The sequence below is a fragment of the Odontomachus brunneus genome, unplaced genomic scaffold (assembly GCF_010583005.1).
Source record: "Odontomachus brunneus isolate Ranch 3 - 2012 unplaced genomic scaffold, Obru_v1 Obru_scaffold_023, whole genome shotgun sequence".
Lineage (NCBI taxonomy): Eukaryota > Metazoa > Arthropoda > Insecta > Hymenoptera > Formicidae > Odontomachus > Odontomachus brunneus.
In genome coordinates this window covers 2,485,622-2,510,191 of record NW_022639473.1, presented here as the reverse complement: position 1 = coordinate 2,510,191, position 24,570 = coordinate 2,485,622, and the positions used below count along the sequence as shown (strand labels likewise).

General features: G+C 45.2%; 2 protein-coding genes across 5 annotated transcripts in view; one reads left to right on the top strand and one right to left on the bottom strand.

The window, feature by feature from the left end:
* Window positions 1–24,570, top strand: part of LOC116842249 (hemicentin-1-like) — a 328,593-nt gene that overhangs the window by 229,377 nt on the left and 74,646 nt on the right. For all 3 annotated transcript variants that reach the window (XM_032811171.1, XM_032811172.1, XM_032811173.1), the window contains 2 exons: window positions 7,517–7,649; window positions 12,811–13,019. In XM_032811171.1, the coding sequence (XP_032667062.1) occupies window positions 7,517–7,649; window positions 12,811–13,019 (342 nt within the window). The remainder of the gene's footprint in view (window positions 1–7,516; window positions 7,650–12,810; window positions 13,020–24,570) is intronic.
* Window positions 1–24,570, bottom strand: part of LOC116842254 — a 206,615-nt gene that overhangs the window by 112,862 nt on the left and 69,183 nt on the right. The gene's annotated exons all lie outside the window — the stretch shown is intronic.

Below are 24,570 nucleotides of genomic sequence, written 5' to 3'. Positions count from 1 at the left end.
CATTAAAGTGTACGCTCGGGGCGCGTTTGATTTTATATAGCGCTAGAAAACAATGGACTAGTTTTGCTTCATTCAGCCGACGAGGGGTTTCTCAATGCATCGCGTCATCTCCAGGATCGTCGGCCCGTCTTCGACTAAAATTTCAAGAAACAGGCGAGTTCGCAGAGAAAGCACTCTTTTCGCTAGAGAAAGGTAGATAAATAGTAAGAGACAGAGAGAAAGAGAGAGAAAGATTTTCAGAAAGTAAAAATCGCGTCAGTGTGAATCGATCGTTCGCATTGGGCGTTTTTTCGCGACGGGGCGTAATTAAAAGTACATCGCGCACGTAATACTACATAGCGTTTAAATAACATGTCAAAGCCGAGTCCACACATATTAAACCACGAACAAATGGTCGATCGGATAGTGTGCAAAAAATCCGCTTTCCCTGCACATAGTTTATTCAAGAGCGCATCTATGATGTATCGATGCGAACTGTCGACACGGACAAATCCACGCTCAAAATTCGTGAAATTGTGCAAACAGCGAATAATACTGTACGCTCCACACATGCGGGGAACATTTCAATTATTATAAATAAATTTTTTATCTGCGCCTCCTGCATTCGCATCGCGCGGGAGCTCGGAGAAAGAGAGAAAGAGGAAGAGAGGAAGGGAGGGAGGGAGGGAGGGAGGAGAGAGAGAGAGAGAGAGAGAGAGAGAGAGAGAGAGCGACGACTGAACGTTTACGGACACGAGAACGGTATTTAGCCGGAAAACGGATCCGAATATTTCATGGCTGATGTAACGCTCGCGGCAGCACCGCTGCGGTACGGCTTACGTCATTTACGCCGATGAAGTATTTGTAAATTTAATGCGTTTCCTCTAATGCATTGAATTTAGTAGGCAACTCGTGCATTTATATGCCGCGTGCGATCGCGCGCACCCATGGAAATATTCGCGTACGTTTCCCTCCCTGGCGGACGTGAAAGTTTTACATCGCATTACTCACAAAATATATTATGATCACATTTATAATTTACGATCGATATTGAACGGAGTTTCAGGCATGACTGTTGTCAGATACCAGACAGAAAGAGAGAGGGATACACTCGGGGCTTCTGTGATAATTTATTTATCCGTTAACGACATGTGGCTGATCAATTCGGATACTTTTCAGAGCCGTGCTCTCTGAAATATTTTTCCTCGACTTCCAATTTGGACGCTCGAGATTCACCGGCGAAATCCCCCGGTGTCGTGTCATACACGCGTCCCCACTGCATTACGTCCTTGTATCGTCGTCGTAGCGAATGAGCGAGCGCTTCATTCACCGAAGCGCATCGATGTTGCGGCATTAGGTAGCGTCGTGAGCGAGCGAGGAAGCGAACAAGCGGACGCGACTCAATCGCAGCTTGTGAAATTTTCGGGTACTCGCGATTACGAGCAACACGGCTGCCGTGCATGCTTAGCATTCTCGGATTAAGGCTATGACGTGAATATACTTGGATACACTGTGGTTCCTGATACGCTCGAGTTGCGCGCAGCTGGGCGTGAAAGCACGGAATAATCTTAATTCGCGCCCGCTATTCGCCGCAGCGCTGATACGCGTTAATCCGCCGCCAACCGTCCCTTTTATACATTATTTTAATACGCTCCGAAGTAACCAAGAAACAACACACGCGCAACCGGAAAAAACAACTTCGTTAGTGTAACTGAATTTCTGTTACTTGGAGACTAGACGAAAACTCGAACAGAAACATTTTTGTAGAAGAGGTTTCTACTCTGCCAATTGCTCTCAGTTATCCCAACTGAGTTTCGTTGCGGCTTAATGTTCGTGTACAATAAAAGTTGGAGTAAAAAATTAAAATAATTTATTTCATTTGCGGCTCTACATTGAGAAACAAGCAGCTGGATCGAAAATTGGCGGTCACGCGCCTTCAAGGAAATATTATATCTATTGAATAAATTATGTGTTAGTGCAACAATAAGTTGATATATTTACTGACCAATCGCAATCGTTGAATCGATTGACAACTTACACCACAGCAACTATACAATTCATTCAATCGACTAAATGCTTGCTTGAACGAATTCTGTTCGTTCCAACAAAGTCTCATTGATTCAACCACTTTTTTCGCTCAGTGTGTATTCCAACTTTAATACATCGCGAGTATTTCTCTTAAGTAAGAGAGATACTTTAGGTGCAAGGGAGAGTTGGAGTGTAGGCGTAAAAGCGAAACAAATTATTTCTTATTCCAACTTACTCCAAGCTCACGCCGCGTATTGTAGACGAGCCTTTCAGACGAATATTTATGTGCACAGTAACAGAGATATTATTTCTTGTCAGCGAGTTTCTCATCTGGTTCCCATTCAGTTGCACAAACTGAGATTCTTTTACCGTATCTACACACACATATGTATATCGTGATCTTTCGAATTTCTTCATCGTGGCAGTGACAAATGCATTCGCACGAGTGCAACCAGACGGGGGAGCATTGTAAATCGCGCGACTCCGGGCGGGCGTTAAGCAATTTACGAGATACATCAACCCGTATCCCGTTATCTAGTGTCACATTTAGTGCTAAATGCGCCCGTATATACGTGCCCATTGTATATAGCACATAGCTGCTCTCCGAGTCCGACAGTCGTCGGTTCAATGTCAATACAAAATTAGAGTCGACCGGCGGGTATTGCGCCTCGACGACGGGGCGACGAAGATCCGAGTCATTCGTCTTACCGTCCGAGAATTAGTTCTCGGCACTCGCGTCGAGAGAAACGCACGTACGATATCTCCGACCGTATTTTTCGATGGAGATTCTTCGGGGCGCGCGAGCTCGCCGGCGAGATCGATGAACTTCCTTCCTCATACGCCTTCGCCCGCCCTCTTACGAACTAATTCTCACCCCGCAGTCTCTATATTTTATCGTCCGCGTCGTAAAAGCGTCGTGCGCGCGAGACGAGCCGGCGATTCTCGAATTAGCGGGGCGTCCATGCTTGAAAAGGAAATAGCACTTAAAACTCGTGAAACGCGCGATTCTCCAATATCCGCCGTGCGACTCGATATGCCCGTCGCGCCGGGCCGCGTCCACGTCATCCGATTTACCGGTGTTAAGCACTCTATGTGGGTCAAATCAGAGCGGACCGCAAAGTCCGAAGCCTACACGTCCTCTCTCTCTCTCTCTCTCTCCCTCTCTCTCTCTTACTCTCTCTCTCCCGCCTTTGATATTATCGATTCAGACCGCGGTGTGCTCCTGGCTGCTATGCCGTTGCCGCTGCCGCGTTGCTGCACGACAGCCGTTTACGTACATGCTTCCCGCGATATGACAAACAGCATGACGCGAGCGACGCCTGCAACGTCGCCGATATAATGCACACGTGTCGTTGATACGGCACGAAACATCAAGACGTGTTTTCGAACGTCACTATAACGATCGACGTAGGAACGCGGCGAAGCAAGCAAGGAAGGAAGGAAGGAAGGAAGGAAGGAAGGAAGGCAGCCAGCCAGCCAGCCAGCCAACCAGCCAGCCAGCCAGCCAGCCAGCCAGGAAGGAAGGGTGCGAATATATGTCGGCGAAACCGCGCGGAGGAAGCGCGCGAGCGTCTTTCGTCCCCTTGATACCGTCTTGTCCCGGAGAATAATGCATATCGCAAATCTGACGTGCGTTATTTGGATCACGGCGCGACGAAGCAGATCTTGTCGCTGGCTCGTTATTAACTCGCGCGGCGAGGTGTCTGATTGGCGATAAAGGGGGGTAAGGAACGATTATTTTTATAAGTCACGATGGATGGGGGGATGCACACAGTGTACATTGGAAAGTATGTAAAGAGAGAGAGAAGGGAACGATATGCACTTTCACGAACGCATTGCGTAACAAAAGCATTGCGAAAAATATGCACCGTCTGCGAGTCCCATTGGAGCGCGAGGGCTTATGTTGGATACCAGACGCGTGATGACACGATGCACTCTTGCACATCGCGAGTATCCTAGATACGAGGGCGAGCCGAAGAGTGGAGGAGCGAGCGGGCAAGGTCGAGGGGGTGGAGAAAGAGGGAAATATCCTAAGCATCGACTTGGATGGCACCGAAAGCCATTACCCGCCGTCGAACAACGAACACGCGCAACAAAACTGTTCGCCTGTCGGCACGATAAAATCATCCGCCGTTAAAGCGCGCAGCTAGTCCGCGGATATCTTCGATGTGTCGAACGGCAAACAGGAAGAAGAAGAAAGAGGGAGAAATAGAGAGAGGAAGAAAATAAAAAAAAAAAAAGGAAAAGAAACGGGGAGGAAACGCGGTAGTCGCATGGGAACGCGACGTGCTGAACCGACACTTTGGAGATCCGTCCTCGACGTGACGCGATGCGACGTAACACGGCGGAGATACGTTTTCCGAATCCCGATTTGTAGATTTTCGATTTTTAAATCCGTTCCCGGAGCAACCGCGCGATCGCGAGATCCGATCGCGATCCGTTCGCGCCGTAAAAGAGGACCGTGATTTAACGGACCATCGTGCGACATTAATCCGATCAGCCGGTCGTAAGACGTAATACTCTAATTTTGCCCGAATTTACGAGGATTTTATGAGAACACATACGGTTCCGCCGGTCACCGGACCGATTTATCGGCGAACATCAGCGTGATCCGCTCCTCTTCCTCTTTCTGTCTCTCTATGTACTTCTCTATGAATTATCGCCGTGACTCTTCCCTCTCAGCTTGGAAAATCTCGATTGATAATGCTTACTCGTCTACATGGCTTCGCGTTTTCCTTCAGCGAACGAACCGTCCGTCCATTTAGGTCGGACTTGATGGAAAAGAAATTTTATTTTATTTTAATATTTTCTGCCTCTCCGCACACATATTTACGTGCATATCACGTGTGTATATGCGAAGAACATTTAGAATATTTCATATCGTATTGCTGAATATACAATTATCATAAAGTCACCGACACCGTCGCCGAGACAATTGGTGCGATACATCGTGAGCTCATAAATGTCATACGCACGTTCGCGCACAGTTTCCTGCGACTTGGCACGATTATTGCGCGTCTGAACGATTTTTCTGTTCGCGGAGAATAAGTAACAATGATGACAACGACCGGCAACGCGCAACTTCTCCCGGTTACGCCGGTGAGTGTATTGTACGAGGCGCGCTTTTATCGAGCGAGCGATGTAATTGTAAAAAATGTTATTTCTGCCGCGCCGCGTCGCGTCGCGCTGCGGAATGACGCAATCGAACGCTCTTTGCACTTTAGTCCGACGCAAATTTTATTCTTGGTAAAAGGTGCCCTGATGAAACGACCCGTCGCGACGCGACTGAACCCTTGATATCTCCGACACCGGATATCTCGGCGAATGGACCGCGGATATACGGAAAGAGAAAAGGGCCGATACGCCGTCGCCATTGTCGTCGTCGAAAATCGACGTAGCAAAACGACGGAGCGGGTGCATGAACTCGCGACGATGTCTACTAGGATATTTGTGAATATTTCAAAATTTCCCATCGCCGTGCTGCATTCACTAAGAGAAAGAGACAGGCAGGTAGGGAGAGGGAGAGAGAGAGAGAGAGATGTTGCCATAAATAGCGATAATTTAATTTCGATCGAAAACTTCGCCACATTTCGAAACGAGCGCATCCTGCGCACGCGAGTAAAGTTGCATCACCTTCGAATTTTATCCTCGCAAGCGCTGAATCTTTACGATCTTATTGCGGCATATCTCTATGCGCAAAAGCATCAAAGCTTTCGCGCAGTCTCGCACGTCGCAAGATGTTTTATCCGAGTTACAACGGCAGGCGTCCTCCGTCCTTTATTTTATGAAGCGGAATGGAAAACGTTCGACAACGGCAACGCGCGTATAGCCGATTGCGCCGTGGTTTTATATATCTTCGTGCGAAATTATTTCGTAGGTGGAACAGATAACGCGTTATAACCGCGGATCGCCATGTGCGAATCTGCGATCTTTACAGATTTTTTTTTATTAATATCATAATCATTGCATATTAATATATAAATATAAACACCACGTGGACTCACGCGCGGTCGATGGATTTATTTTCGTTAGTGTAACACAATACCTGCCAAATAATTTAATGCCAATTAACGAAGGTGTTTATCCTAATATTAAACATGATTATACATGCGGTTGTACGAGTGCGAGCAGTAGCAATAATAGCTTGATACTTATCGCATTACGCAGGCGTTCACGCATCACCGAATAATATAATCACAGGGAAACTCGCCGGGAAAATGAAACAAACACGATGCGTAATTGCATACAAAGTGAAAGATTATTCTGATAGAACGAATTCATTTATATGCCGCGCGGGCAAATTGCGTTTTTATCAATATGCGGACATATCGCGGCGAAACGGGCTTCTCGAATTACATTTTTATTACATACGTGTGCAAAATTGGTATCCCGATCCCGGTTATCTCCGGAGAAAAAAGAATAACAGAGAGATCGAGAAGGAATCCATTCTTCTCCCTCATTCTGCCCCGCCACAAAACGATTTGCGTGCTGGGGATGTGTAACGTGCAAATTAGACGCCTCGATCAGTGATTGAGCATAAGTCAATGAGAATTATTTTTGGTTGAAATAATCGGCGCAAATCAATAATCCAAATTAATCAGTCGTCATATCCAAAGTCACTAATAATTAAATCGATTCATGAAATTAATTATTAATCCACGTATAATCACATCAAGACCTGATTAATAATTAATTTCACCAATCGATGGATATTTGTGACTATATATTTGGGGATTGATTAATTTTATTTATTGGGATTTGCCGCACGATTACTTTAATCAAAGAAAATCGTTATCGATTAACCTATAGGATATGTTATATATTCAGAAAAGTTTCGAAAAAATATCGAATCGAATATTATCGAATTTTGAATATCGAATTTCTCCTTGAATTTAACTATTAAAATTTTTTAATAGTTAAATAATCGTGACAGATATAAATTAGATATATTTTATATTCTTTTTTCTTTCAAAAATTTTCAACGAAAATAGTAAAAGTAAAAAGAAATTCAGAAATCTCTGGGGAAAATCGCACGGGGAAAAGGTTTCACTGCCGCAGCTAATCATGGTTTGTTGAAAATTATTCGTTGCCGTAACGAAAAATTTGCTGCTGCAACTAAAACATTTACTATGTTGCTACTACATCGGTTTTATGGGTGGTCAATATACGTTTACTGGCTGGTATTCACATGTTACAACGAGATGTAGCTACCGTACACAGATTCTTGCTGCCGTAGATAACTTTTCTCCGTGCGTGCAGTCATTTTAAATCACCACTGAAGGGCTTAACGCCCAACATCGGCCTCGCTGAATCCATTACAGCCGACTTCGATCGGCGTGATCTTCCGATGCACTTTTAGCGCGGCGAGTTTCACGAGCATACGTCTCTTCCCCGCATCGCCAAGTGTCAACGGGAGACGGCGCGATATTCTAGCTCGATAATACGATATTTCGCGAAAGTGCCTTTTGCGGTTAAACCAACTCTGACCGTTACGCGTCTCTGTGTTTAGTACCCATATCACACATCGTGGCACTGGTCGGAGATCCCACCTATCTTCCCTGCGACATATCAACCACTCACGAGGGGGACTCGGTGCATCTTGTGCTGTGGTATCGCGAGGATCTTGGTACATCAGTTTACAGGTAAAGTGCAATCAATCCATATACAGGCGAACGTACATACGTGCAAGCGAGCGAGCGAGCGAGCCGGGCATACACGCAAATGCACGAACGCACACAGTCACGTACACAACACACACTGGGCCGCAAACTATCGCCGGTCGTTCCTCCTCCGTCGGTCCAGGGCAAACAGCCCGCCGGCACAATGCGAGATTGGTAGTCGCTTTTATCCGAAAATTGTCTTCGAACTCGATTTTCGCCGCCGCGCTCAGCGTCGCGCAAGGAATATATATCTTGTTTGCGCGTTCACGAGAGAGACAGACGGGAAAAAAGAGAGGAGATGTCGCTGTGAATATTGCATAAGCATCGATTTGTAGCGATTGTTCGAAAAAAAGAGGTGAAAAAGCAAGGGCAAAAAAGGGAATCAAACCGGCGCGGAATCGCGCGCGATCGTTGTCTTACTGACAAATTTGCCAAACGCCCGCGTGCGTGTCGCCGGATAACGGAGACAGATTTTTATCGTTATTGCGTTTGTCGTTGCCGATCAACCGTGCGCGAAAAATCGCCCGCATAATTTCCGCATAGTGAACGCGCGTCACCTCGAAGGGACGAAATATCACCTCGCGCTTTTTAACTGCGGTTCCCGTACGATTCCCACGGCCTGGTATTATGTAGATTAAATTTCGCCGCTGTGTGTTGCGCGCAACCCATCGCGTCCGCGATGTACATACTAATGACGGCTGGTATCGTGACATGTACATATGTTTACGGTCGAAAAACATTAAAAAAAAAAAACAAAACAAACGGAGACCAGTGACATCACCGTTATTCACGATTGCGGCAATGGCGGCGTCGTTATTCCGCGAGCTGTGCAAACAAATTTAAATGTTTCATATGATTTCGCCACTCCCGATTTTAATTACCCGTCACGTGCCGTCTATCGGGCCGCTTATGCAACAACGCCGCATATATCACCGGTGATACACGGCTATACCAGCTCGTCAGCGAGAATGCGTGTTCGTAGATAACGAAATTCGCGATAGTTTCATCGGCCGGCGTGGCGTCTTAACCAGGTTAGTGCCGTGGAAATGAAATTGCGTTCACCTAGTTTTCCTATCGCGACGCGATTTTTCGCCGGGTTTAATTTTCCCTCACGTTCGCTATAAACTACGTGAACTATGCGATGGACAAACAGACTGTTCGTTATCGCATGCTGACGTAGCTAAACGTCCGAAAGCAGATTTATTATCGCGTCGCGTCGAGAATACGCGATCTTAGACACCGACGAGCTAGAAACAGAGGAAGAGAGGAGAGAGAGAGAGAGACAGGATGTTATCCGCTCATTAGAATATAATAATCCGTCCGTCCGATTTAGCCAGTTTTAATTTGTGAAACGTTATAAATGTCGACGAGATAACGCGACGAATTTAATAACGAAAAAACGGAAACGTCTCGCGACTTCTCCGTTAATTACACATTACGTAGCCAAAGTGGCAAGTTTTAATTTTCGGGAAGAAAGCGGAAACGTGTTTTTTAGACTAATTGACAACGACTAAAAACTCGTAGCTAGAAATGAGTGCGGCAGGACGAAAGTTGTCGACCTATCGGATCGATCTATCGAATGGTAACGCATCGCGCCACCGACAGAGGATATAATGGCGCGACAATCGCGCGACCATCTTGATATCGACTCTTCTGTGTCGGGCAACCGCCATTAACGCATCGATCGGCATCACTCCGCACGTCGTGCGCGTCTTTTGTGTGTCGACAAAGTGAGTCTCGCGCGAGAATAAGCATTGAAAACAGTGATGCGCGACCGTCGGAGTGTATCGCGAGAACAATATTGGGAAGTTATCGTTTCTCTCGTATATCTGTCGCGACGCGTCGCGTCTCTCGCACTCGTAAGTACCATCGATTCGCCCAAGCAGCGATAGAAATTAGAAATACGACGGTGATATCAGAGAAGTGAATAAGTAACGCGACGCCACGCTCTCTTTTCGCTCTCGCTCTCCTTATAAACAGGTCGCTATTTACATCGCAGATTAGCAACGGCTGCAGCACGTTAAGTACTTTATATTTTAACGCCGCGCTGCTTAACATGCAACTCCCGTCCCGCCTACACCATTATCCACTTTCCCTTCATAGAAAAGCAGAAGTGCCGCGTGATACCATGGAATATCCTCGGCCCATTTTTATCGCGTCGACTCGGCTTTAAAACCTTTTCAAATGTTACGATATACGCGGAGAAGCCGATCATACCGCCGCATAGTAACGCCGCGCTGACGGATCTTTAAAAAAACGAGAAAAGGTAGCGGGGCGACATGCGCTCGCTCAAATGTGTCACCGAAAGATCCGGGGTTTATATATTCACCAGCACTAAGTAAAAAGGATTTTCATTTCCCGACAATACAGTCGCGCGTGCGACCCTGGGGAATACAAAACGCGGCATCGGTTCCACGTCCGGAATGCCTAATAAATCGATTATTATACAGCACCCCCTATAATAGCAAAATTTCGCGTTATTTGCTCGCAATTTATTCCGCGCGGTTTCGCGGCGGTATACGCGCGCAAAAAAACTCATCAGATACCGTCAGGTTCCCAGAGCTTCCATAATTTGGTCTGGTGGACAATAATGAAATCCCACCGCGGGACGAAAAGTTCGGTTATCGAGGATAATTCCGTTTCTGAGATCGAACACATCTTTCGGGAAGAATATTTCGTTCTCGTTGTAAATTTGACGCAAAAAGTTGCACAGTCTGCCAGGGAGTCCGCCGCGATTAAAAACGACACGCGTATCGATGTCACATCATGCAAATCATTAGGTCCTAATTAACGGCGAGAGAGAACACATTCACTCGCCGTGAAACAAAATCAATTATGGCAGTATAATTATTACAATTTGATAGCGTCCGCGGCTTGAAATAATGATTGCCCGTGGTAACGATCGGTGGAGGAACTTTAATTATGTGCCAATTACATCGGTCGGCAATTCAATCAGGCGTGATAGCGCGCGCTCGCAGGTGAGAGAAAGAGAGAGACCAACGACAGACGATTTAAACTGTATATATATAGCGGCGAAATCCCTCGTGGATTTTAATTTATTCCTTCGCGACGGCTGACGGATTCATCCGTGACCGTCACGGCGTACGAACGTGGCACGGAACGACGCTGATGAGCATTAATCGAAATGACTGCGATAATGACGCTGTTAAAATAGCCGTTAAAATAGCCGTCGGGCAAATTACTGGGCGTCACGACGCGTGAATTTTTAAAACCATATCAGATCGCTCGATCGACCATTGACGAATTCAGCATGTACCGCTCGCGTTGCTATCGATGATTCGCCGTTGGAGTCGACGACCACCGGAATGTTGCGTCCACGAAATGAACTCGTGTTTTAATACTGGAATAGTATTAGGCCAATCGCTAAGCCAATTCTGAGCAAGACTAGAAGTCAGAATTTCGATATCCCCTCCGTCAATTGCGATGAACGACGTGCGCGGAACGATATCATTTTCCGTTAACCCGTCTCCGCTATCAAAGAATAATCTCGTTATCTGGGCGATATTATTTGTAGACTATAACTTGCAAAAATTAATTTTAAAACTCGCCTCGCGCGCATGTAAGTCGAATTATTTATTCGAGATGAGAAAGTAGAGCGTCTTTTTCTGCGTCTCTCTCCGTAATAAGAGTTTGTTAAAAATTCACAATTTCTTCTCTCTTTTATTAATGATATGGCTAAATCAAGATCGACGTCGTATTGTCTGCCAGCCAGAATCGCAATATCGAAATAATTCGGGACATTCGCGATTGTTATGCGAGCACGAACGACTCCCGACTGAATCGAATTATCAGATCGCGCGCATGAGTCGTCACCGTTATTATCATTCGGCGGAAGCATTCTGTTTCCAGCGCGGCCCAAGGATCTCGTCGTTAAAAGTGTGACGTGACAAAAGTAGGACATTCGTGTAGATACATATACACGCGATCCTGTTTCCTCTCCCCCCTTTTGTCTGTGCAGCAACCGTGCTTCGTCGTTCGCCGGGCGCGCCGGCGTCCTTATAAAACTTTTTACATCGCTTTAAATACCTCCCTTATATCGATTTAAATGGCTCTCACCGAGGCTCGTCGGTGAGAAAAAAGTCTCGCAACAAAAACATGAAAAGTTTGTTATATGCCAGGATCGGAGAGTGAGAGAGAGAGAAGTTTTCAGGTCGGCGCAAAACCGACGACTATGACAGTCGCCGGCGCGGCTCGCGGCGAAAATTTCTGTTTTACAGGAATTGTAAAATAATCGGTTTTGCGTAGCCGGTGTCGCTCGTGCTGCTGCGTAAATACTCGTAACGTTTCGGCTTTATAACAAGAATTTCCGTATTTTATTTACCATAAAATTATCCCCGCGATAATAAACCGCGCTGTACTTGCGAGGTGGAGATATTTTAATTTGCGTACTTATTATTGCGCGTGACACGGTGTGTATCGTAAAGTGCAGGCGCGTATTTACTTTAATTTATAGCATTCCGAATCCGTCTGTCTGGAAATTTGCATAATCGGACTACATTCACAAAATATTCCCGTTTTGTTTGCATAATGCACACCCGTCTTGTACGTCGCATGACCCACATTGTTTTCTAACAGAATCGCAAAACGCGCTAGGGGTAAAAGCAGTTTCCTCCCTTCGACAATAATTTACTTTTATTAGCACTTGAATATATTCCGGCGAGATTTGGTCCTTTGGGCAAAGCGCAAATTATCATGTCAAATTACCATTATCGGTTATTAAAACAATTTATGCGTGTGTTTCCGATTCCAATTTGTTAAAGTCATGATGAAATTTGTGTAATTTATTGGCATTAATGACGCGTATTTAAACTCTTTTTCGCGCTGTTCGCGAAAACGCTGAGATAGAAAATTTTAATAATTCTTCATTTTCCTAATTTTATATTAAAATAATTTCAATACACGACGCGATGTCGTAAGTTCTGTTAGGAAACACGAAGCCTCGGGCGGAGACCGAAATCCATTAGGAGCGTGTCTACTGTTGTCCACGGTTCAATTACGCCGCGTCGTTCAGAAGAGGTTGATGCGAAACGATAGTTCGGATAACCCGCGCTCCGTTCGATTATTAATTACACTCTCGGCCTCTCTGACCCTCCTCTCTATGGCTCTGTCCCTCCTGTTGCAGTGTCGACGCCAGGGACCGGGACTTCGGTATTGCCGAGAGATGGTCGGACGACTCCGTGTTCTCGAATCGGGCCTACTTCATGCCGGACAAGCAACCGGCGGAGTTGGGGGTCGATCACATCAGGGAGGAGGACGCGGGTATCTACAGGTGCCGCGTCGACTTCCAAATCGGCCAGACGAGAAACTCCAAAGTCAATTTGACCGTGATCGGTGAGTTTGTCCCATAAGTGGATTTTACAGGATCATTTCAATCCCTCGCCAAAGGTACATCCGCGGGTTCAACGTTGCACCAAACGACGCGCTCGTTCGACGAACGCACGCGCGAAACCGATACAATTATAGAGAGACGGATTTGGAGCATTCTCGAGGCGGGCACGTGCCACCGACTTTGCTCCGCCGCGAGCAAAGTAGCCGTGAGAATCCCACGAGATTGTTTCAACTTTGTGATTATTAGTATTAAATCAACACACGAAAGACGTTTGTCACTCTTTACGAAATCCTGCCTCTTCGCTGTTGTTGCGTGGAGGGCGATTTCGCTGAGACCGCAACGGAATTCTCTCGATTAGTGATTCAATTAGATTTGCCCAGTGAGTTCACATTGTGCGGAGCTCTACTAGGTTACGCGCTACCTCGTGCGATTACGGGGTTTTTAGTCGCGCGGTGTCTCGGATGCGCGGCACGTAGAGAAATCACGTTTATAGTGAATAGCAATGTAAATTTAAGATAGACACCGGGCACTTTTTGTATCTCTGTGCTCGGTCCGTTTTGCGCTCGAGACGGACCAAATTAGCTCTCGGCAATTTCCCTTCTTGAATTGAATTTGCGTGGTTGTCATTCGAGACGCGTGAAGAGGCTATGCTATCAAGTTTCTTCCTGACTTTTACCACCGTGAAGGGAGCATGATGAAAATGTTCGGTGTACAGCCGCGTTCCAAGTAACCGGAGCCAATCGTAAACTTTCTTGGAGCTTCCCTCCACCTAATTACGTCTTTCATTAATACTCAATTAGTCGCGCTCGAGCGGAACAGCGACTTGACGTGTATTGCGATTATGCTAAAAATGACACGAAAGTTTTACGAGCTTCGCGTAAATGCCGCCTCAAAAAGTTACGTGTCTCCGTCGTACGCTCTCTCTCTCTCTCTCTCTTTTCTGCGCACGAGAAACTTCGCTAAAACCTATCGGGAGGTATTGCGAGTGCTTAAAACGCGCGAGCGAGCGAGAGAGAGAGAGAGAGAAAGAGAGAGAGCGCTACGAGGATCAACTCGAGACTCGGTGATCGCCGAAAAGGACTTTTACTGGAATTAAAGCCCTTTGATGCGCGCACCCTCGGTAAGACGGGACAAGTGCCACGCGAATCAACAGATAGCAGTTCGTCGTCGCACAAACGATAATTATCTATCGCACGCGACTTCTCAACGATTCGTCGAAAATTGCGCTATTCGTGGAAGGACGAATTAATGCATCAATTCTTTTTTCGCGTTTTAGGAGCCTGTGATAATTTACTTCAAATATTAATTGTCGTCATCGATGATTATCGGCTCTGTTTACGCCGTGAAACGTCCTGATAAGGCTTGCAGAGAACAAAAGAACAAAATTTGTGTATCTAAAAGGTCATCTCGTGTCAAGTTAAATCGTCAACTCGGAAGAGATAATGCTAATTAGCGCGCCTGAAACTTATTTTTTAAATTTAACATTGCGCTTTTCCTCTCGGGCCATGCCCGTTCGTCATTTGACGGGCATTTTTACGGCGCTAACAAAAGAATCACAAAACGGCAATTAAGCGACCTAATAAATTCAAAATAAAGTAAACGGCGAAACGAGCACGCGACGCCGAATAAGAGAAGAAGAAGAAAGAGAGAGGTCAAAAACGAGAGAAAGAGAGAGAGGGGGGAGGACGGAGGACGGAGTTAAGGGGAGAAAAAAGAATCCAATTAACAATTCCGTTGAAAAGTTATGGAAACGCCGACGGGCGAGCGTGCGTCGCCTCGGGATTCGCCGCCGTTGGCCGGCATGCGCCCAGGAATTTTTCCCGCGGGGTAATTAGCTGCCCCCCGTCCCGCCGACGTACCCTCTCGACCCACCGACATTTCGCACGTCCCTGCACCGAGCAGCCGTGCTTACTCGTAGACACTCCCGGCCGTTGGTAAACCTTTTCCAGATGAACGCCAATTAACGTGCCTCGCACCTCTCGCCGCCTTTCGCCGGCGAAATTGCACATCGCTCTCTCGCCGGTTCCATTTTTCCGCGACGGGATGTACAGGGTGTACCAACACCGGCGAATAAATGTTCCTTTCGCCGTGAGTTCCGTCGTGAAGCGGATCCTCCGTCGGGATTTAACGGCGACCTCTTATTTCCTGCGCACATCGAGCGTTATCTTAACGCCGCGAATCGAATAGTTTGCGATCGAATAGTTTGCTCGTTAATAGTCTACGAATGCGTCAACGTCGAATGGCGCGCGATTCATCAGATGCTTTGGTTCGATCGCTGGTGATGTTCCCGCAGCTTGGATACGTGTATACCGGGACGATGGGACGGACACCCTGTACGTGCGCGATCGTGATCGTGACGCGCCACGACGACGACGACGGGAGCGACTATTCGCGACATGGACGAGAATGGGGACACCCGGCGTTAAAACACCGTGCCCGAGGAATTTAAATCGCACTCCTTTACGGGCGCGCCCGCGTTCCGTCGCGTATTTGCGCGTCGCAGCCGTCAAAGACAAGCGCGCAGGAGCGTGTGCACCGAGCAGACGAAGCGAGCAGGGTACGGGATACACCCGAATCAGATGCACTGTGTGTCGCTACAGTGTCGGGGAGAGGGTTAGTGGAGGAGGGTGGAAAGAGATCCCGTGTGACTCGGCCGTTGGTAGAACGCGAATTTACATTCATTTTCTCTCCCTTTTTTCATTTCCCTTTAAATCCTTTGTGCTCGAAGATACACGAGATGGAAAGCGGATAGCGGTCGGTCGATCGCTCGATTGGAACACGTTATCGAGTGACCGAATTAACCTTTGACTCTAATGTCATTGCGTCATGTCACGTCCAGCTAATGTCAAACGCAGAAGGTACAAAAATACCTCTTTGTCGGAGGCACGCGCGTAGCGTCGTATTTAAAAAAATGAGAAACCGTATTTTTTTTTTTTTTTTTACGAGACAACTCTTGGATGTCAAAACGGACTTCTCGGAAAGAGTTCACCGGTTCCGAGAACAAGTGTAATGAGATTTCGCCAAGTAAATTGACGTAGTTGGGCGAGTCGCGCGCGTTTTGTGTGTATCGTAGAAAGTGGATATTCCGTCCGACCGGGCGGGCACAATATTGTTTCTGAAGAAAGAGCGCGCATCGACGCCGCCGTCATCCGTAAATATCCTGCTCGTCATATTTTCCGTCGTGGATTACCGCCGTGGTCCCCGCGCGACGACAGCTGGCCGAGTTAGTGTATCGAGGAACTTTGAGCTTGACAGTGGTTTTCAGTGGAGGAAAAAAATAAAAGGAATAAGGGAGGGTGAAAAGTTTCGTACGGTCGGCAGGAACCTTTGCCCCGAAGTTAAAGCTTTGGTAAACGAGGGCATTTATCGTACCAAGACGGTGCTCCCTTTCGGCCCGAACAAGAAATACAAGGTATTCCAGTTCCGAAAGTGTAGAATGTAATTCGATAAATTTTCCGCGAGATGCTGCTGGTTTCAAAGCGGCATACCTCGCAATTTCTGTCGGCCAATATTGACATTTCAATGCGAGTAACGCGCACGCGCGCGCGCGCGCACGTGTTCGCGCCGCGGGTCGGCATAAATTGTATATATTTTGCAATTTTGCAAAGTAATGACAGCGCTATCTGAAATGCACGCGTTTGCAGATATTTTATCACATACATTTTTCCATAATTACTGAATTAATACACACGCGCATGTGTATGCACGTACACGTGTATATACGCGTAACCTATATGTATATGTGTACTTTGCGTATCAATTATTGACTGCGCGCGCGTGTAATAGCTATCGAACGCATAATTTGATTGCCGCGCGCGCAATGAGGTAAAAAGAGTTGACTTATTTCCACCACTCTCGTTTCGCCACTCGTTTATTCGCGGACGGAGAATGTCACCTACAAGGTAATACGTATTACAAACAATTTCTCGCGCGTGCGAAAATTCTACGTTGCAATAAAAAAAGAAAAATGGCCCGAATATAGTCGCAAACTGCTACTTAGGAGCCGCTCGGCGTACACCTATCAGTTCTCGTTTAAGCAGATATTATATCATGCTTTAGGGTTTCATAAAATACGGGCGAAGGGAAGATAAGGTGGTTCCCGAGTAACCAACGGGGAACCAGAAATCGGCGCAAAAACTCTAAAAGAAATGGCGGCTCTCTTCGCATTAAGACTTCCTCGAAGTCGAGCTACAGAAAACGAGCGCATTTATCTTCTCGAACCGTTGTTTCTTTAAAGTAAGAAAAGAACGGAAAAAGCCGGAGTGTAGTTTTTTGCTCGGGGAAGAAAGATAAGACGTAAACGTGTAATACGCTTCTCCGACGCTCCTCGCGACCTGTCCCACCGTCGCGAAACGCAACTTCGTAATCGTCATTATCGAAATTTCGCGTGCAGGCAAACAAACTGACCCACCCACCCGTCCGTCCGTCTGACTTCTTCGTAGAAAACGCGCCGTTCCGTTGCGTTTGTGACGTTACGGCATCAAAACATTCCCGCGTAGAGAATGCGTGACACCATTCGCGACGACGATGCTTCATCGCATCATCTGATATCGTTGAGTCACGGAAACTCCATTTCCGACGCGACAGTCGGTGCGCATTTAACAATAAACGAGGGGGTCACAGAGGGGCGAGGGAGGGAAGACGCTGTTTGCCGCGCGGCGTCAAGGAAAATATTTCGTTTCAGAGATGCGACGCGCGTAATGTAACCTTTCCGCCCGCCTCGTTACATTATGATTAATGCATGTCAAGTGGACTGTTTAAGAATTTACTTTGTGCCCGCGTTCTCATTAATGAGCAAGTTTATCTAACCGCGAGGTACACTTCGTCATAGTTAGCGTGCGAAATACTCGCGACAAGTAGATGGTCTGAAATTTTTTGTCGACGCGCTCTCGCTCAAATTATACGAGTCGAATGAGCCGTCGGCTCGTTCTGTACAAGTGTTTCGTGTGCAACGTGCAACGCGTGCACACGCACGCAATGCATCATCCTCCGAGTCGCTCTGCAGGCGAGTTAAAATAACACTCAAACGCGCGCGCGCGCGGCACGTCTCGTCATGCATTTAGACTATCGCACGATCGAATAACTTCGCCAGACAAATGGCCGCAAACGGCGGGACTATAAAAAAAATCGTCTCTCCGCGAACAATTCGCATTTAGACTTGCTCATAGTCAGGACTTTCGGAAGACAGAGCATCTGTCTTGCCGCGCCATTGTTGGTATTGAGACGAAGAAAAAGGGGAAAGATATATACAACGCGCTCTCTCCTATCTCAAAGGGGACGAATGAAAGGTAGGCGAGACGAAGTGAAGAAGATGGAGGCCGAATAACTTGGCAAATTTTCCAGCGCGAAGGGGAAGGGGGGAGGAAGTGGAGGACTCGTATGTTTCGTATAGGATATCCGTCACAGTCGCCGCTGCAGAATGTTGGTGTCGATATCACCGGTGTTCGACTTCCAATATTGGAGCAACAGTGTGACCAATTCTTCTCTCCTCGGTTACGTAAACCAGTGCAGTATCGAGTTCGGTGCAAAACAACAGACGTAATGTCGAATCGACAGCAGTCGATACGCGATACGGCAACACTCGACTCTCGTGTAAATCCGCTATAAGTTCACCCGGCCACGAGCGCGTTCTTAGGACTCTCGGTTTATTGGAAACCATAGGTTGGCGCAGTCGGCTGAGGAGGAACGGAAAGAGAAAGGGAGGAAAAAAACTAGGGGAAGAAGAGAAGGTGTCGACAGTGTTAGTCTCTTCTCTCTATCTCTTTCTCTCTCTTAGAAGTTATATTTACTCTCTTTCCGATGAGCAGATGAAATTACGAGCCGCAGGAAAAATAAAAACCGGTCGAGCGGGAAACATAAACTGTTCAGAGGGGGGCAGGTAGCAAAAAACATTCTATTCCGCGAAATTGAAGTTGTATCCGGCGGGAGATCTTCCAAAGAAATAATATCTTAAAAGTTCAAACACACACAGCGGACGCTAGAGAGAGAGAGAGAGGAGAGGGCCGCATCTGGCGCTCTGCGCGATAAAGAGATAATACATCGAAATCGGCCACTGCCAGCCTCGAAATCAGAATAAATTTCAGCATGTGCGTATGATCATCGTTTCCTTCATAATCCGTGAATTTTCCCCGAGAATAATTATTCTCAACATTATCTCGCTCGTTCCGCCTCCTTCCTCCGTCCACCCTCTTAATCTCTCGGCCTCTAATGAATGCGCAGCCAGTAAAATCTGAGAACGCATATACATTGGGCTGTAATGATCGGGATAAAAATTAACCACGACGATAACCATAAAGGTGAAACTAAAGTAATAATAATAAAGCGGATTAAGACCCCTCTACCTGTCCCTCTCAACCGACCCGACATTCTCGACACGGTCCGTATTCGGGCCGATTCTCCCATAGTTTCTTCTTTTCATATATATACATATACTCGTATATACATGGTGCTCCCTCGAGGGAGCATCTAGCGGATTCCGGGATCGCATTAGACAAATGATTATTAAGCGGAAAGAGTCGTGTGAAACATTGATTACGTATAAAATCACAGCTCTTTTCCTGCCTTCAGATATGCGTTTCTGTGAAAACTTTGAGGGACTTTTATAAATTTTCCATGTCGCGCAAGATTTTAGCCTCATTTTCAATTTAAACATTTTAACATTTGTATATTTTAAAGGATTCTAAAGGACCAGTATATATTTAATCTATATGGGAATTAAATAGGAACTAAATATCTATTTACCGTCTCTAAATGGCGGAAAATGCACAAATTACCACTTGTAGGATCTCAAGAAGACCTCACTCTTTTAATAAAACTAATAGGTTAAGCAGGATCAAAAGAAGTTGATAGGCTTCAGAATATTAATGTTAGCGTTGAATGGAATATTGAGATCGGAAATAGGAAGGAAATCGGAGATCAAAATTTCGAGTTATGTCGCAAGGGATAATTACGTGAGAATGTCGTAATAATAGACACACACTGAGAGAAAAGAATGGTCGATTTAACTAAAAAATTATAATTGTTTCTGTAATTACAAAAATTAAGACGTTGGCACACCTGAACGCGAGCGTTCGTTGGAGGCGCTAGATCGCCTAAAAGTTGAAACGAACATTGTGTTCACGTTGTCGTGAAGCGTTGTCTGCGGATTCCTCCCGAGACATCCCGTTCGCCGAATAATCTGCGAAGAACAGGAAACCCTCCTTACGCCACTGAATACGTTCGATTTGCTCGCTCCAAAGTTACGAATGGAGATCCACCCTGGGGGGCGCCAAGTTTTCAGTATCCGTCGATGCGCTCACACCCGCGCCCAGCCCAGATTGTTCTCTCGAAAGGTAATTGATCTGGATTTTCTCGCTCGCGCCTTTCCCGCGAACTTTTAATAGTATTTTACTTCTAAGCACGCCGCCACTCCGCCACCCCATTCGGCGACTGACGCGTCTACTTCGGCCGACCGAGATCTCACCGATTCGACTCGGCAAGGAGCCCGATTTCTCTCTTTCTTTTTTCCTCTCCCTCCCTCTCTCTCTCTCTCTCTCTCTCTCTCTCTCTCTCTCTCCACTTCTCTCCAGGGAAAGAGGCAAGTCGCGCGTTCGAGCAAGAATCGCCGAAATTCTTGCTTACCTGCTCGCGCTGCAAATGCAACTTTAATGTCACGGATTTGCGGGGAATGGATCGTTACCAAGCCGGCAATGTGTCGGCATCGCCGACTCTCCCAAGTCGTATTTACCGCCGCGAATATTTCACCCCGTTCACTCCTCGCATCTCTCAGCTCTTGGGCGATGCGTATAAAAGGTGACGGCCGAGAGATATTTTCGCAGAGTACCTTTATTAAAGCTTCGAAGGCTCGCACAGTTACAGAGACGATGCGTGCGTAGAGTGCCTCTCTTACGATGTCCGCCTTATAGCGTACGTAAGGTAGAAGTTCTCACGTTTCGTTGTTATTTCGAGATGAGATTTTGTTATGGTTCTTTCCGCCGCGTCAGCCGGGAGTATCCAGTATCTCGCGTTACTTTGAGATCTGCGATGCGAGTGAATTCAAACGAAACGCCAAAATAGATCTTGAAGGCGAGCGAGTGCACATAAATTTTACGCGCGGTTGCGATGACGCGAAACTGAAATTCCTGGACTCGCGAAATGCGTAACTTCCAATAAAAAGGTTGCTCTGTGCAATACACACGCATTGACATACATACGTATGCCTCGCGTGGAAATAATTCTTTTTCTTTTTTCATCATACTAAGCGCGCACGCATACATACACGTGCCAAGCATACGCTTGGAAAAGAGGAAAGAAATTTATAAATGAAACTCTCGAGCTTCGCTACTCGGATGGCCTGAATTCAACTTATGCTCCGTGCTCACTCTCTCCCTTCTGCCCATTCCCCGAAATATTCCGAAACGATACACAAGTCACCTTTACCCAACTGACGTGTATATATATATATATATATATGTATGTATGTATGTGTATATATATATATATATATATATATATATATATATATATATATATATATATATATATATATATATATATATATATATATATATATATATATATATATATATATATATATATATATATATATATATATATATATATATATATATATATATATATATATATATATATATATATATATATATATATATATATATATATATATATATATATATATATATATATATATATATATATATATATATATATATATATATATATATATATATATATATATATATATATATATATATATATATATATATATATATATATATATATATATATATATATATATATATATATATATATATATATATATATATATATATATATATATATATATATATATATATATATATATATATATATATATATATATATATATATATATATATATATATATATATATATATATATATATATATATATATATATATATATATATATATATATATATATATATATACATGTGACAAAAAACCATAAAGCAGACTATAGTTAATGTTCTCCCGTTAGCGAAATTTAATAGCAGAAGTTTAATTAGATCCACTGAATATCACGAATCTAAGGGCTTTGACGGAGCGCGCTCTTTCAAAATGTAAATGAGACGACGAGGGGCTTTTACTTCTCCCAAATAACAATAAGTCTTTCCTTTGCATAAATTTGCTATAAGAATTAATTAGCGAACGCCTTCGCAACGGACGCTAACGGGTCACGAACTATTTCAAATTAAAGGTTACTGTTCGCAAATAGCTTTTTAGCTGAAAAAGAACGTCAATTTTTTTTATGAAAACGTCGCTAGCTTCACTTAGTGCTTGGCGTTAACGTGAAATCGCTTAAAGCTAGAATCACACGATTCCATGCCTTCTGACATGCATGCTGACCGACAGCTCAGTTCACTGCATGAATCGCTATCGTACATCGGAAGATCTATATAGCGAACTGAGCTGTCGGTCAGCATGCATGTCAGAAGGCATAAAGTCGCACTGTGCACTGTACGTTTCTAGGTAAAGCTGAAGAAAGTTTATCGTTATCAAACGTTATGGATAGCGCACTATTTATGATATTAAGTTATTATATACCACAAGCGTGCGACCGTGAGAACGGGGAGGAAAAGGAGGAAGCATTGATCCATTTCTGAAATTGAAAACTGTCAGCGTGCACCTGCGCGCGTGGTACATACGTGCGGGACGACACGTGGGGTGGCAAATACGCGAACAGAGGCGCAATCAAGTTTTTAGTCTCCGGCGTTTGTCGGGCACCGCGTTGTAAACAGGCCCGTAAATACGCCTGGCGTCCCGGCGCGGCGCGACAGGGTTCACAACGCCGGAAACCGGACGGTCGAGCGAAGTTGATTGTCGCCGCGCTTGCATTAAATGCCCGTTGATTTTTATGGAATCGAACGTTATGATGGAAGCGTCGAGCTCGCGTGAGAAATGGCAGGCTCGCGGCAGACCGTTCATCGTCATAAGTCTCCCGGAATTTACCCAACTTCGAGTTCCTCGCCCGCCGCTTCTCCCACTCGTCATTTCTTTGCAACATTTGTTACTCCGGAATATTAGCTTTTTGCGCGCCGCTCGCCCGATAGTCCGCCTGATGAATCGACTCGCGATGGGATACAAGGCGATCAGCGACGCGACCGTGCTATTGTTCGTCGACCTCTCTCTTTCTCTCCCTCCCTCTCTTTCTCTCTCTCTCTCTCTCTCTCTCTCTCTCTCTCTCGTGCCGGTCTTTTCATTCACGGAAAAACTGAATCTAGCAAGTGCACGATCGCAAGATATTCTGAGAAACCACCGAGTTTCGATGGTTTTATAATTTATTTGTGTTATACACCTGCGTTGAAAATTGTGCGCCGAGTTAGTTTTTAAAATTGTTTTTAAACCCGGATCGTTTGAAGATCTCCAATAATTTCATGATCCACTGAATTAAACTGTCACTAATTATTTTAAATACCCACTCCATTCAGTGTTTCAACTTATTCATACATAAACTTGAAATACTTATATGATCGATGCATATATAACGAAAACATTAACTGGAACGGTTTATAGATATTAAATTATGTGTCACTTTTATATTCAGTTAAAATTATATTTTCTCTGGTACGCGATTTCTCTTATTTTTTTCTCGATTTTCTTTCAAATTGCAATCAAACTCGCGTTTTTAATCGCGGATTTATTTCCGAGGAGAAGCCTGAGAAACATTGGCATCGTACAACGACATCGATCACAATTAATTAGTATCGGGAAACGATCACTTCCTCATCGGAAACGAGACAGTCTCAGCTTTCGAATGCAATTTACCGCATGTCGCTACGACTTTTCTACATGAAGTTATCGGCGAGTCGTTTCATGCGGACCGAGAGGCCCGGAGACAATGGCTGCGTTCCGAAATTCACTGCCAGTACTGAAAATCTATAGTTCATGTCACGTATACTATAGAATTTCAGCACTAGCAGTGAATTTCGGAACACAGCCTATGTTGCGCAGCGCCGTCGTAGGTGTGAAGTTGGAGCGCGAAGACATTACAATGTATCAGGTATGTAAATATGAAACCGGAATTTTTGTATAGAAAATACACGTTTATTGTATGAAAATGATAAAAAATATTTTATTCGAAGTATTGTCCATCGCTAGCTATACATTTTTCCCACCTGTCTGACAATTTGTGGATGCCACGCCAAAAAAACTGTTGCTCTTTTGAGGCAAACCAGTCATCGAGCCATTTTCGTAAGAAGTGAAGCGCTGCTTAGCAAGTGCGTGTCCCATCGATGCAAATAAATAGTAATTGGACGAAGCCAAGTCTGGTGAGTAAGCTGCGTGCGAAAGTATTTCCCAACTAAACGTCTCAATCGTTTCCTTGACCAGTTTTGCTGTGTATGATGGTGCATTATCATGAAGCAAAATCACTTTGTGTTGCTTTTTTTAATATTCTGGTCGTTTTTCACGCAAAGCTTGATTCAAATCGATCATTTGTTGTTGGTAGCGTTCAGTATTAACGGTTTGGCCAGGTTTTAGCAGCTCATAATAGATCACACCCTTCTGATCCCAC